The following is a 14756-nucleotide window of genomic DNA, read 5'->3' as shown; positions in this document are numbered from 1 at the left end:
AGAAGCCGGCAGGTGTCTGTTTTAAGAGTACAGAGTGTCATGACAGCTGCTGCCACCGGGGGGAGACATGACACACGCCAACACTCAAGAATGTCTGCTTTTCTTTATTTTTTACAAGAAGAGCATCATCATCATCATCATCATCATCATCATCATCACTCACACTAAACACACAGTGGCCTCTCACACCTCCACCTCCAATTACCTCCTATTATAATCCACATTTCAGTTTTTAGTAGTATGTACTTGATTTATCCCACCCCTATTCTGTGTTCTATGATTTGACAATCATGTTCTATTTTATTCTGATTTAGATTCTAAATGTAGATGTTGGTGTGTGTCTACTCACCTGGTGGTGCTCTGCCTCGCTGCACTGTCTTTCCTGTGGTAATGTTAACCAAAGACTTCTAAAGTGATTGTATATGGACTACACCATCTCTTACCCCTCTCTGCCTCATCATCCCACGAGACAGACATGCAGCTGTGCTCACACACGCTCTTCCCTGAGCACCTGTAATGTCGATACGCCTGTATGGCAGAGCTGTGTGTGTGTGCTCCGCGGACACAACTGGCACCTGTAGCAGGGCCTGTGGGTGAGGATAGGTAGAGTTTGGAGGGGCAAAGTGGGGTTCTCTGATGGACAGATCAATTATCCAATCCATGGTGGCTGGGTGATGTTTGTTAATACACATTGAGGGTGGATCCTGTGCACACTGTAAATGCTCAGGAGTCACTGTTTCTGTCAGTCTCCGTCTGTCTGTCTCCGGGACTGTTGCTAGGACACACCTTTTCCGTCTCAAAGACTTTCTCGAAAATACACTGTTTCTGCATCTTGGATACAGTGTGTCTGTCTGGCTCCCTGTCTGTGTATTGTGTATTGTAGTTGCCAGCATACATTGTCTCTAGGATACAAATTATATGGTTCTGTCTCTCTCTCTCCACTGTTTTCTTTCTTACTTTCCCTCCCTCATTTCTTTCACTGTGTGTCTCTCTCGATTCTCTCTCCCGCTGTGACACTATGCATCATGGTCCTTCACTCTAAATGGCCTGTGTCCGATTGGCTAAGCCCTTTGGTCAATGGAGTCCCAGGGAAACTTTGTTTGATGCTTTATTCCAAGTGGGGAGTTGTAGGATCTCACAAGCGCTATTCCCAAAGCAAAAATATCCAAATATTTAACGTTTGACAAATGCAGATACCAAAGATAACTCTCTCTGTCTTGTCACTCTCTCTCTCTTCCTGTTCCTCTCACCCTGCAGCTTGTGTATTAAGAGACAAACCAAACACTGGCTTTAGCCCTAGCCTCAGTAATTCCAAAGCTTAGATGTATATTTTGGTATATTTCTGAGAAACGTAAATGGAAAAAAGTCTGTTGTTTTTAAAACTTCTCGTCTGTTTGGTGTATCGATCTTTTTCTCTCACAGCATGGAACTAATTGCAGAACTGTCTTACTCTTGGTAGATTTAAAGATATAGTATTTTTGTATGTTTTGGGGTGTGTAAAACATTCTGTGTATGATTATATCAGTTAACACAGCCCAAGTGACCATGGTTTTAAAAAACGAGCAGAAAAAATACAATAAAAACAAAAGGCAAACTTGTAAATATTACTTCTGTTTGTGGATTTTTGAGAGAAATGCATTCTGTAAAATCATTGGTAATTCTCCCTCTGTAAACCAAGCTTGGGCTAAACTAAAGGAAGGTGTCCCCTGTATCCTCTGACTCTGTAGCTTTCTGTCTGTCACTCTAGAACTCTGGGAGCCATGCTGTCGTTGTGACGCGCGGTTCCACCGTTACACTATGGACTAGAACACTGTTCACTGTTGCCACGGGGACACATGCCTCATATCCGACTACAACCCCCCCATTTTCAGGATGTGAATCAGGATACATGGTAGATTTGATGTATTTGTCTGCTGTATTTTTTAAAATATATATATATATATATATATATATATATATATATAATATTTTACTGTAACTGTACAGTTCTCTTTTGTTGTAAACATCATTAAACCATTTTCCAAGTGTTTTAACATTGGAATGTGCACTGTCTTTTATTACGGTCATAATGTTGACATTACCACATACAGCCTTAGAGGGCACAAAAAGCCATTAATGAACTTAACAAATGACATGATAATACACATTGACAAGACATGCACACTTTTCTGCTGAGTTGTAACATGCAATAGCTAACTGTAAGTCGCTCTGGATAAGAGCGTCTGCTAAATGACTAAAATGTAAATGTAATGCAATACCAGGCCAGGGAGTTGAGCTCAGGAGTAGAAGACTGCTATACACATAGAAGTCAGAAAATAGTCTAGAAGGTACTCTTCAGAGATTGGATCAGTGCAGGGCAGACTGGGTAAGATCAGTGTGGAGGCAGTGGGCCGGGTCTGGATCTCTGAGAGGCTTCTTTTTCTTCTTTCTAGCGAGCATGTGAGGAGAGAACCAGGAAGGAAGGAAGTGTAGGTAGATTAATATCCTTAGAGTTATTCTACAGTCGTGGTGAAAAGTTTTGAGAATGACACAAGTATTGGTCTTCACAAAGTTTGCTGCTTCAGTGTTTTTAGATATTTTTGTCAGATGTTACTATGGTATACTGAAGTATAATTACAAGCATTCCATAAGTGTCAAAGGCTTTTATTGACGATTACATTAAGTTTATGCAAAGAGTCAATATTTGCAGTGTTGACCCTTCTTTTTCAAGACCTCTGCAATCCATCCTGGCATGCTGTCAATTAACTTCTGGGCCACATCCTGACCGATGGCAGCCCATTCTTGCATAATCAATGCTTGGAGTTTGTCCGAATTTGTGGGTTTTTGTTTGTCCACCCGCCTCTTGAGGATTGACCACAAGTTCTCAATGGGATTAAGGTCTGGGGAGTTTCCTGGCCATTGACCCAAAATGTTGATGTTTTGTTCCCCGAGCCACTTAGTTATCACTTTTGCATTATGGCAAGGTGCTCCATCATGCTGGAAAAGGCATTGTTCGTCACCAAACTGTTCTTGGATGGTTGGGAGAAGTTGCTCTCGGAGGATGTGTTGGTACCATTCTTTATTCATGGCTGTGTTCTAAGGCAAAATTGTGAGTGAGCCCACTCCCTTGGCTGAGAAGCAATCCCACACATGAATGGTCTCAGGATGCTTTACTGTTGGCATGACACAGGACTGATGGTAGCGCTCACCTTGTGTTCTCCGGACAAGGTGTTTTCCGGATGCCCCAAACAACCGGAAAGAGGATTCATCAGAGAAAATGACTTTACCCCAGTCCTCAGCAGTCCAATCCCTGTACCTTTTGCAGAATATCAGTCTGTCCCTGATGTTTTTCCTGGAGAGAAGTGACTTCCTCGCTGCCCTTCTTGACACCAGGCCATCCTCCAAAAGTCTTCGCCTCACTGTGCGTGCAGATGCACTCACACCTGCCTGCTGCCATTCCTGAGCAAGCTCTGCACTGGTGGTGCCCCGATCCCGCAGCTGAATCAACTTTAGGAGACGGTCCTGGCGCTTGCTGGACTTTCTTGGGCGTCCTGAAGCCTTCTTCACAACAATTGAACCTCTCTCCTTGAAGTTCTTGATGATCCGATAAATGGTTGATTTAGGTGCAATCTTACTAGCAGCAATATCCATGCCTGTGAAGCCCTTTTTGTGCAAAGCAATGATGACGGCATGTGTTTCCTTGCAGGTAACCATGGTTAACAGAGGAAGAACAATGATTTCAAGCACCACCCTCCTTTTAAAGCTTCCAGTCTGTTATTCTAACTCAATCAGCATGACAGAGTGATCTCCAGCCTTGTCCTCGTCAACACTCTCACCTGTGTTAACAAGAGAATCACTGACATGATGTCAGCTGGTCCTTTTGTGGCAGGGCTGAAATGTAGTGGAAATGTTTTTTGGGGATTAAGTTCATTTTCATGGCAAAGAGGGACTTTTGCACTCTTCATAACATTCTGGAGTATATGCAAATGTACATCATAAAAACTGAGGCAGCAGACTTTGTGAAAATTAATATTTGTGTCATTCTCCAAACTTTTGACCACGACTGTACAGATGTTGGACAACATTTCACTTGAGTCGCCCTAGTTTTGTCTTCCCTTACTCATGTAGGTTTGATAGCAGTGTTATGACACCCTGATGACTATCCACACTCCACGGAGTGGAGATTTCATCTTTCCAACTCTCAAATGTACATAAATAACCTATACAGTGAGGGAAAAAAGTATTTGATCCCCTGCTGATTTTGTACATTTGCCCACTGACAAAGAAATGATCAGTCTATAATTTTAATGGTAGGTTTATTTGAACAGTGAGAGACAGAATAACAACAAAACAATCCAGAGAAACGCATGTAAAAAATGTTATAAATTGATTTGCATTTTAATTAGGGAAATAAGTATTTGACCCCCTCTCAATCAGAAAGATTTCTGGCTCCCAGGTGTCTTTTATACAGGTAACGAGCTGAGATTAGGAGCACACTCTTAAAGGGAGTGCTCCTAATCTAAGTTTGTTACCTGTATAAAATACACCTGTCCACAGAAGCAATCAATCAATCAGATTCAAAACTCTCCACCATGGCCAAGACCAAAGAGCTCGCCAAGGATGTCAGGGACAAGATTGTAGACCTACACAAGGCTGGAATGGGCTACAAGACCATCGCCAAGCAGCTTGGTGAGAAGGTGAAAACAGTTGGTGCGATTATTCGCAAATGGAAGAACTGTCAATCTCCCTCGGCCTGGGGCTCCATGCAAGATCTCACCTCGTGGAGTTGCAATGATCATGAGAACGGTGAGGAATCAGCCCAGAACTACACGGGAGGATCTTGTCAATGATCTCAAGGCAGCTGGGACCATAGTCACCAAGAAAACAATTGGTAACACACTACGCCGTGAAGGACTGAAATCCTGCAGTGCCTGCAAGGTCCCCCTGCTCTAGAAAGCACATATACAGGCCCGTCTGAAGTTTGCCAATGAATATCTGAATGATTCAGAGGAGAACTGGGTGAAAGTGTTGTGGTCAGATGAGACCAAAATCGAGCTCTTTGGCATCAACTCAACTCGCCGTGTTTGGAGGAGGAGGAATGCTGCCTATGACCCCAAGAACACCATCCCCACCGTCAAACATGGAGGTGGAAACATCATGCTTTGGGGATGTTTTTCTGCTAAGGGGACAGGACAACTTCACCGCATCAAAGGGACGATGGCCGGCGCCATGTACTGTCAAATCTTGGGTGAGAACCTCCTTCCCTCAGCCAGGGCATTGAAAATGGGTTGTGGATGGGTATTCCAGCATGACAATGACCCAAAACACACGGCCAAGGCAACAAAGGAGTGGCTCAAGAAGAAGCACATTAAGGTCCTGGAGTGGCCTAGCCAGTCTCCAGACCTTCATCCCATAGTAAATCTGTGGAGCTGAAGGTTTGAGTTGCCAAAACGTCAGGCTCGAAACCTTAATGACTTGGAGAAGATCTGCAAAGAGGACTGGGACAAAATCCCTCCTGAGATGTGTGCAAACCTGGTGGCCAACTACAAGAAACGTCTGACCTCTGTGATTGCCAACAAGGGTTTTGCCACCAAGTACTAAGTCATGTTTTGCAGAGGGGTCAAATACTTATTTCCCTCATTAAAATGCAAATCAATTTATAATATTTTGACATGCGTTTCTCTGTGATTGTTTGTTGTTATTCTGTCTCTCACTGTTCAAATAAACCTACCATTAAAATTATAGACTGATCATGTCTTTGTCAGTGGGCAAACGTACAAAATCAGCAGGGGATCAAATACTTTTTTCCCTCACTGTACATACACTCCCCTGACTTTTTCAATCTTCTATGTCACATGTTGATACATAGTTGACATGACTATGCACAGGAGGAGTTATTTCCTGAACGTCATGTTCCATGTGAGAGACCAGACGGACTCTTACCCTTCCCTTGGACATGATCACCTGGTAAGCATCACTCCCGTCATCTTCCTTCTGGAGGGCCTAGAGAACAAAATACAAGTTTAATGGTATTGGTCATTTAATATATTAAGAGCTCCTGGAAGGCTTGCAGAAGTGGAGGAACCTATCCAAAACACTGGCTGCATTCAGGGTCACAGTGTTCTGCAACGTCTCAGCACGCTAATAAGCTTGTGGTATAAAGAGAAGTCCTTACCTGGTATGTGTCGCTACTAGCTTCCTGTTTGCGCTTCTGAGAGGGGAAACCACAAACATAAACACATTAGCAAGACTATGCGGGTTCACGGATATCTGGACACGGAATTGGAACAAGGCCTCTCTCACACACCAGCCATAATTGTCCACTCACTCACTCACTCACTCACCCGTCTAGTAGCTGCAGACTGTTGGTCAGTCCTCAGATTCTCCAAGTCGTCAGCATTAGCACCTGGCTGGAGCTCCTTAAAAAAATACATTTATTCAGAATGTTAGTACCATGTCATGTCCATGATGCCACACACACACACACACATTGAAAGGTATGGGTCATTGTAGGGAACTCACTGCATGGGTGGAGTCCTCTTTGGGTTCAGGTGAAGACTTGCACAACTACAGACAAAGACAGAGAGAGAGATGAGAGAGAGATCTTGAGAGAGAGAGATCATGAGAGAGAGATGAGAGAGAGAGCTCTTGAGAGAGAGATGAGAGAGAGATGATGAGAGAGATTATGAGAGAGAGATCATGAGAGAGAGAGGTAATGAGAGAGAGAGAGAGATCATGAGAGAGAGATGATGAGAGAGAGATCATGAGAGAGAGGAGAGAGATGAGAGATAATGAGAGAGGAGAGAGAGAGGGGAGAGAGATCAGAGAGAGATGAGAGAGATAATGAGAGAGATATGAGAGAGATAATGAGAGAGAGATCATGAGAGAGATCATGAGAGAGAGATCATGAGAGAGATGAGAGAGAGAGAGAGAGATCATGAGAGAGAGATGAGAGAGATATGAGAGAGATAATGACAGAGAGGAGAGAGAGAGAGGAGAGAGATAATGAGAGAGAGATGAGCGAGATCATGAGAGAGAGATCATGAGAGAGAGAGATGAGCGAGAGATCATGAGGTGAGAGAGATCATGAGAGAGAGATGAGAGAGAGAGATGATGAGAGAGAGATAATGAGAGAGGAGAGAGAGGTGAGAGATCATGAGAGAGAGAGAATGAGAGAGAGAGATGGGAGATCATGAGAGAAAGATAATGAGAGAGAGATCATGAGAGAGAGAGAGAGAGAGAGAGAGAGAGAGAGAGAGAGAGAGAGAGAGCGAGAGAGAGAGAGAGAGATGAGCGAGAGAGATGAGAGAGAGAGAGATGAGAGAGATAATGAGAGAGAGATGAGAGAGAGATGAGAGAGATAATGACAGAGAGATGAGAGAGATCAGAGAGAGATGAGAGAGATCATGAGAGAGATGAGAGAGAGAGAGAGATCATGAGAGAGAGATGAGTGAGAGATGAGAGAGATATGAGAGAGATAATGACAGAGAGGAGAGAGAGAGAGGAGAGAGATAATGAGAGAGAGATGAGCGAGATCATGAGAGAGAGAGATGAGCGAGAGATCATGAGAGAGAGAGATCATGAGAGAGAGATGAGAGAGAGAGATGATGAGAGAGAGATAATGAGAGAGGAGAGAGAGATGAGAGATCATGAGAGAGAGAGAATGAGAGAGAGAGATGGGAGATCATGAGAGAAAGATAATGAGAGAGAGATCATGAGAGAGAGAGAGAGAGAGAGAGCGAGAGAGAGAGAGAGAGATGAGCGAGAGAGATGAGAGAGAGAGATGAGAGAGAGATGAGAGAGAGATGAGAGAGATAATGACAGAGAGATGAGAGAGAGGAGAGAGAGAGGAGAGAGATAATGAGAGAGATGAGAGAGATAATGAGAGAGAGATGAGAGAGAGATATCATGAGAAAGAGATGAGAGCGAGAGATCATGAGCGAGAGATCATGAGAGATAATGAGAGAGGGGAAAGCAGAGACAGGGAGATAGTGACTCTCTTCTATATCCATGTACAGTATCTATAATACATCCTCTCACAGTATTTAATTTTACGGGAACACACCTCTGTAATTACCCGTGTACAAACTCACCCCCACTGTATACACTTGAATAACTAGTTCCTGACCAGCGGTATACAATCTGTATTGTGACCCACCTTGGCTCCGAAGAAGAGTGCGGTGGTGATGATGCAGTAGAGGAGCAGGATTCCGTCCAGTATGTAGCAGATGACCGGTTCAGTCATTGAAGCCTCTACAGGCCACACAGAAGACGAAGAGTCATTAAAACACAGACAGGGCACACAGACGAGCACAGAGTCAGTCATTCAAACACAAGATGAGTGTAGAGGAAGAGGGGGGGTATAATATATAATTATAAACTGGGTGGTTCGAACCCTGAATGCTGATTGGCTAACAGCCGTGGTATATCAGACCGTATACCACGGGTATGCCAAAACATGTATTTTTACTGCTCTAATTATGTTGGTAACCAGTTTATAATAGCAATAAGGCACCTCGGGGGTTTGTGGTATATGGCCAATATACCACGGCTAAGGTCTGTATCCAGGCACTCTCTGTTGCGTCGTGCTTAAGAACAGCCCTTAGCCTGTGGTATATTGGCCATATAACACCCCCTTGTGCCTTATTGCTTAAATAAACAGTCAGTTGAACAGGTGCATGGATACTGAACTAGAAGAACAGGTGCATGGATACTGAACTAGATACTGAACACTGTCTCTCTCTCTCTCTCTCGCATTATTGCAAGTAGAAAAAACATGTTGTGAAAAAAACTCTGTCATACGGTACACGGTTTCATTTTTTGTTGTCCTAGGCTACCTGGCTAAAAAGCTTGCTCGCTAGACTAACTTCCTTTCATGGGCAACGTTAGCTAGTTAACATTAGCCTTCTACATCTAGCTACATATTGAACTTCCATTCTCTCAGGCCAGGGGCACAATGTATGAATTTATTGTTGGATCAGAATCGCCGTTATAATCATTGGCCAGTAAGGAGAATTAAGTAAAACCACAAGTCCAAATCCCTATCTCCATCCATGGCAAATTTAGGAAAGGGACAATTTTGGCTAGCTAGCTAGCTAGCCACCGGAGGACAACTACACAACGAGATGCATAACGAGTTTCTGTTAGTGACATATGCTCTTGATGCGATGAGTGTAGCCAAATCCAAACAGGCTTGCCTTGACACTTTTTTTTTTTGGTGCGCCAGGCCAATTCACAGTTGAGCTCACTCAGTTTAGCTCAACGCTGATTGGCTATTATTTTATTTCTTTTTTTATCAAGGGAGGCCAAAAGCTTGCTGGCTTCCCTTGCCCTCAATGCTACGGGCGGCAACAATGTCATATTTGGACCAGACAGCATCAGATAGATGGCCTACACATACGGAGACAGAGGGGCACTATTTCGCTTGCTCTGAATCCTTCTCTGGTGAGATACATTCAGCCTCTTGCGAATGTTTTCTTTTTTTCTTTGTCAATTTGTTTGGGTCGCCTGGCTTCCCTTGGCATCCATGAATACACACCACTGATTCCATGTATTCCGTTCCAGCCATTACTATGATCCCGTCCTCCCAAATCAAGGTACCACCAGCCACCTGTGCTCTGGGTAGGAAACGAGGTGAAGGTGGTGATGGTGGGAGAGTACAAATCTAGGTCGTTGGACAGGAAATAATACACGGTAGTATAGAAAACGTACTATCTGGCCACACTAGAAAGCACAGAAGTCAAAACTTTCTAACCAAACAGACACTTTAACGAACTTTAACGAACCATTGCCCTAACCTTAACCCTGACACTAAATTCTGATGAAACACCTCCGTTTTGATGGTATCGCCATTTCTGTCTGTTCCACCATGGCTAGTAAGTGACTCCCACAGTACGGCTGGGTTGGCACTTACCTACAGAAGACACAAGCTTCAGCATCACCACAACACCTGTCCTCCATGGAACAGTCATTCTCCCCTTCTCCCTCTCTTTCGCTCTGTGGAAACCTGATACCTCTCCTTCTGTCCTGGGGTGAATGATGGTGGTGGCTCTGGAGGGCTCTCTTGGTTTATCTCTTTCTAGCTCTTCCTCCCTCTCTCTCTTTCACACTCTCTCTCTCTCGCTGATGACAGGAAGTGGCCGCACTGACACTAATGTTTATGCCCCCTCTCTCTCTTTCTGTCATTCTCTCTATCTCTCTAAGCATCGTCTTCCTTCCTAAGCATATCTACTTGTCTTTTTCTTTCTCAGTTTCCCCCCTCTATTTATCTGTGTCACTTCCTCGCTCTAACCATCATTCTCTGACAGAGTCTAATAAAATACTAAAATGTAAATGTATCTATCCCCTTTTCTGTTAGGATGTGTTTATCCACAGTGTAGGTTCAGTAGGCTGTCTCTCCATTTGTTACAGTTTTCATGCTTGAACAACAGACTGTCTATGAATCTAAAATCAGATAATAGAAATGACATTAGTTCAAAGGCCATGGTCTCTGTTCTTTTACGGTGTCATGAGTAATTGGAAAATATACATCTTCTAAAGAAACTGTATGCTTCCTCCAGCAATAGTAAAGAAGAGGGTAAGTGTTACTGTGATTATTGACACAACCTGATGGTTAGACCTGCAGGAGCCTAGATTTGGCTCCTGTTGTTACAGCCCAAAGGGTCACGTCAGAAAGACGCGTAATCTCCCCCACCACTGCCAAGTGCCAGCTCCAGTACAACAACCTCTCCCTCAACGTGACCAAGACAAAGGAGATGATTGTGGACTACAGGGGAAAAAAGAGGACTGAGCACGCCCCCATTCTCATCCACGGGGCTGTAGTGGAACAGGTTGAGAGCTTCAAGTTCCTTGGTGTCCACATCACCAATGAACTATCATGGTCCAAACACACCAAGACAGTCGTGAAGAGGGCACGACAAAGCCTATTCCCCCTCAGGAGACTGAAAAGATTTGGCATGGGTCCTCAGATCCTCAAAAAGTTATACAGCTGCACCATCGAGACTATTTGCACTGCCCCCCCACCCCCACCCCATCCCCCTCTTTTACGCTGCTGCTACTCTGTTTATTATTTATGCATAGTCACTTTAACTCTACCCACATGTACATATTACCTAAATTACCTCGATTAACTGGTGCCCCCACACATTGACTCTGTACCGGTACCCCCTGTACATATAGCCTCCCTACTGTTATTTTATTTTACTTCTGCTATTTTTTTCTCAACACTTTTTTGTTGTTGTTTTATTTTACTTTTTTATTAAAAATAAATGCACTGTTGGTTAAGGGCTGTAAGTAAGCATTTCACTGTAATGTCTGCACCTGTTGTATTCGGCGCATGTGGCCAATAAAATTGGATTTGATTTGATTTGAGTATTGTGGACAGTGAGCAAGGATATAAAATTATCATCACGTTTCAAAGCTATGGTACAGAATAACTTGAACTCTCTAAGGTGTACCATTGATATCAACAGGTGACATTATCTTAGTAGTTATATGCCTCTTTACTCATTCGGAGCTCATCTTTCTACAATGAGTTTCCAAGTCGGACATTTCTGAGTTTCCAAGTTGCCTATATGTTACGGTGGTTGTGGTGCAATGATGACCCTGTGAAATTGCTCATTACCACAAGACAACGCCATCTTGACGTTGGACTCTGGCAAGCCAAGCTATCTTAACCTGTGTGTGACCGGAGTATTTCAGTCTTTTCTCATCCCTGTTTTTAAATACTATAGACTTAAAGGAGACCAGAATGGAGGTTTGTGGTTGCAGATGGACTCGTCAATAGGCCTAATTAAGGTGAAGGAGGGGGTAAATAACAAGGGGACGAGAAAGCCTTTTGACATCCCTGTGTGAAATGCCCGTCTGGCATCATCTGACTATGGAAGGATGAATGATGAGGGAAAATGGTCTTCAAAAGCGAAGTGAAGAGAGAGTGAGGAAGTAGGCCTGGGGCCACAGTTTTGCGTACACCTGCTTTCAAAACGAATAAGATGTTATTTTTTCTTTACTTTTTGTATTTCGAGAAAACTGTATCATTGTTATTACAACGAGGCTACTTCCTCGACCAAAAATAGAAATCCAGAATGTGCCACTTGTAATCTTCAGTGCAACATTGTTTTCAACTTTACTGTAACTCCACAGCTGTTATCTTTTAAAAAAGTATATATATATATATATATACAAACAGACAAACAAGAACAACATATATGTTATATGCTAGGGGGTACAACAAATTAGAGATTATACAAAGGCCTTAAAGGGATACTTCAGGATTTTGGCAATGAAGCCCTTTATCTACTTCCCCATAGTCAGATGAATTCGTGGATGCCATTTTTAGGTCTCTTCGTGCAGTGTGAAGGAAGTTGCTAACTAGCGTTTGTTTTTGTATTTATTATGGATCCCCATTAGCTGCTGCCAAGGCAGTGGCTACTCTTCCTGGGGTCCAGCAAAATTAAGGCAGTTATATACAAGGAAGTCTATGGTAACTGCTAGCATGCTAGTAGATACCATAGACTTCGAGTCATTGTGCTAACGCTAGTAAGCATTGGTTTCGCATTGGTTACCTCTAACTTCCTTCATACTCGATGCAGAGACATAAAAATGGTATCCATGAGTTCATCTGACTCTGGGGAAGTAGATAAAGGGCTTCATTGACAAATATCCCGAAGTTTCCCTTTAAGACACACATGTATTGAATTTTTTTACAGCTTTTTTATTTGAAGAATGTAGAATGATCTTAATGTACTGCTCGAACTCCTAATAAAAAAACAAGGAAGAGTGTATGAATATGAAATTCTATCATTAGCACAATTACATTTTGGAGGTAAAATTGTTTTCCTTTATCCTTAAACCGAACAGTACATTCTCCCATAATAAACAAAAGTCATCAAGAATATTAATCAAAAATAAACATACAAATATCTTGCCATAATCTCTTTACATGTAGAAAATGTTAAAATAAATACAAAACTGTTTCTGGATGCCCATCACAAAAAGTCCAGTTAATGTTAACGTGCTGATATCTGTAACCCCACAGCTGTTCAACGTCAACGAATCCCCACTCACGTGATTATTCTGGGCGGTTCTTAAACTCTCGATCACATGACCGTTGTCACGTCTTCCTGGTGCAGAGAGCAGAAATCATCAGTGGGATTTGACGATCCAGACACTCAAAGAAGACCAATTTAATCAGCACCAACTGATTCAAAAAGAGCAAACAACACTACAGGAAAAGGACACATTTCCGAAGATTTGTTTCGAGAGGATTCTGGCTCGCGGCAGCAGAGAGAGCGTTGTTGCTTGTGAAGCCAGCTCGCTGACAGTCCTTCGTTCCTATCGCTGGGTCGTGTGCATGTTGTTGTGATTCGCCCCTTGCCTTGGCAAACAACCGAACAGAAATATGACACAACAACATAGCCGCAAACAACCTTTGTCCGTGGCATTCATCGCGCTTTTAGGTGAGTATGTTGATGCTGGATGGACGCAATAAATACAACGCCATAAATCTAGAAAGAGTAGCTCATACACCAGAATTCGGTCCTCAACCTATTTTTATCTCGCATGATGGTTATGTAACGACCCTGGGTTTATAAGCGCGGATATCGACTCTGCCACGGAAACATGCTTTTGGGGCATAGTCGATGGTGCGCTGGACTTCGGGCTAGAAGGTTGAGGGTTCGAGACTTGCTCCCTGCCAGTTTCATTACAGGTATATAAACATGGTTGTACGTTTTCCAGATGACTTGCATTTCTGCCTTAGATTATATATTACAGGTCGATGCGGGACTAGACCGAGTTGTTTTTCTTGCTTAGTGGCACTCTTGCGTGGCAGACTGAAGCTAGATCGGCAGGTCAAGAGGTGCAGGTTGGCTGTTGTGCAATGGGCCCCTCACGTGATCTCAAAAGCGCTGTGCCTAGTGATAAAAAAACAACAGGCTATTATGTTTCTGTCTATCATTTATTGATGTCATTGCACTCATAGTTGTTTAGTTTACATTCTCTGCTTGTTTCTTGGCGAGTAACCTATTTCGTTTTGTGCTTTGGGCTAGAAGCTGGTGGTCATGTATTGAGTATGCCAAGGCTAGCCCAAAGGCCAGCAGATGGCGATATTGAGTCGTTTCATTTTACCCTCCAAAGGGAATCCACGCAGCCGGCCATGCACTCATACACCCCATGGACCGGTTCATACATTCAGGCTGCAAAGGTGTTGATTTCTTTGTCGAGAAGGTGAAAAAAATTAAAATATGCCTGGTTTCTTTATGGAACACCCTTTTTCACCACCATGTTAGATTGGCCAAAGGCTATACCCGGATGTTGCATATTGCGTTCAGCCAATCGGGTAGCAACCCTATACCAATTTATTTATATTTATATATATTTTTTTCTCCCCAATTATGATCTTGTCTCATCGCTGCAACTCCCCAAAATGCTCGGGAGAGGCGAAGGCCGAGTCATGCGTCCTCCAAAACATGACCGGCCAAACCACGCTTTTTTTTTTTCTTTTTTTTTATTGGGGGGGATGGATCAGCTTAATATTGCAGATAGATTGTATCTTCTATCAATGTAATTGTCTGCATCACTTCCAATCCCCCATGTTTTTTATATACTCCCCTTTATTACTTTTCAACCCCGCCATCCTTTCCCTACTTGGAGTAAATTAGTGAACAACAATGCCCAGGCCTCTACTTCCGATCTATACTTACTATCTACACCTTATGGACAGAGTTAATTTTACAATAATTATATATAAAACACATTTTTTTTGCTCCTGAACTTCT

At 43.0% G+C, this 14756-nt stretch overlaps 2 protein-coding genes across 3 annotated transcripts in view; one reads left to right on the top strand and one right to left on the bottom strand.

The window, feature by feature from the left end:
* Positions 1 to 2035: 2035 nt before the first annotated feature.
* On the bottom strand, positions 2036 to 13123 carry LOC121536564 (T-cell surface glycoprotein CD3 zeta chain). 2 transcript variants are annotated; one of them, XM_041843943.1, is made up of 7 exons: positions 13045 to 13123; positions 8138 to 8232; positions 6502 to 6546; positions 6324 to 6398; positions 6155 to 6190; positions 5923 to 5982; positions 2036 to 2428 (listed from the first exon to the last, which is right to left on the bottom strand). In XM_041843943.1, the coding sequence occupies exons 2-7, from the start codon at positions 8222 to 8224 to the stop codon at positions 2372 to 2374; spliced, it is 360 nt and encodes a 119-aa protein (XP_041699877.1). In that variant the 5' UTR covers positions 8225 to 8232; positions 13045 to 13123; the 3' UTR covers positions 2036 to 2371. The 2 variants fall into 2 exon arrangements, with proteins under 2 accessions (XP_041699877.1, XP_041699876.1); XM_041843942.1 differs by lacking the exon at positions 13045 to 13123 and adding an exon at positions 9893 to 10237.
* LOC121536563 (lysosome-associated membrane glycoprotein 1) overlaps positions 13090 to 14756 on the top strand; it is an 18572-nt gene continuing 16905 nt past the window's right edge. The window contains exon 1 of the mRNA XM_041843940.2: positions 13090 to 13436. Coding sequence (XP_041699874.1) covers positions 13379 to 13436 — 58 coding nt within the window. The 5' untranslated portion in view covers positions 13090 to 13378. The remainder of the gene's footprint in view (positions 13437 to 14756) is intronic.

This window comes from Coregonus clupeaformis, chromosome 23 (assembly GCF_020615455.1).
Source record: "Coregonus clupeaformis isolate EN_2021a chromosome 23, ASM2061545v1, whole genome shotgun sequence".
NCBI lineage: Eukaryota > Metazoa > Chordata > Actinopteri > Salmoniformes > Salmonidae > Coregonus > Coregonus clupeaformis.
The sequence above is the reverse complement of the archived record's forward strand: the minus strand, read 5'-3'. Positions and strand labels throughout refer to the sequence as shown.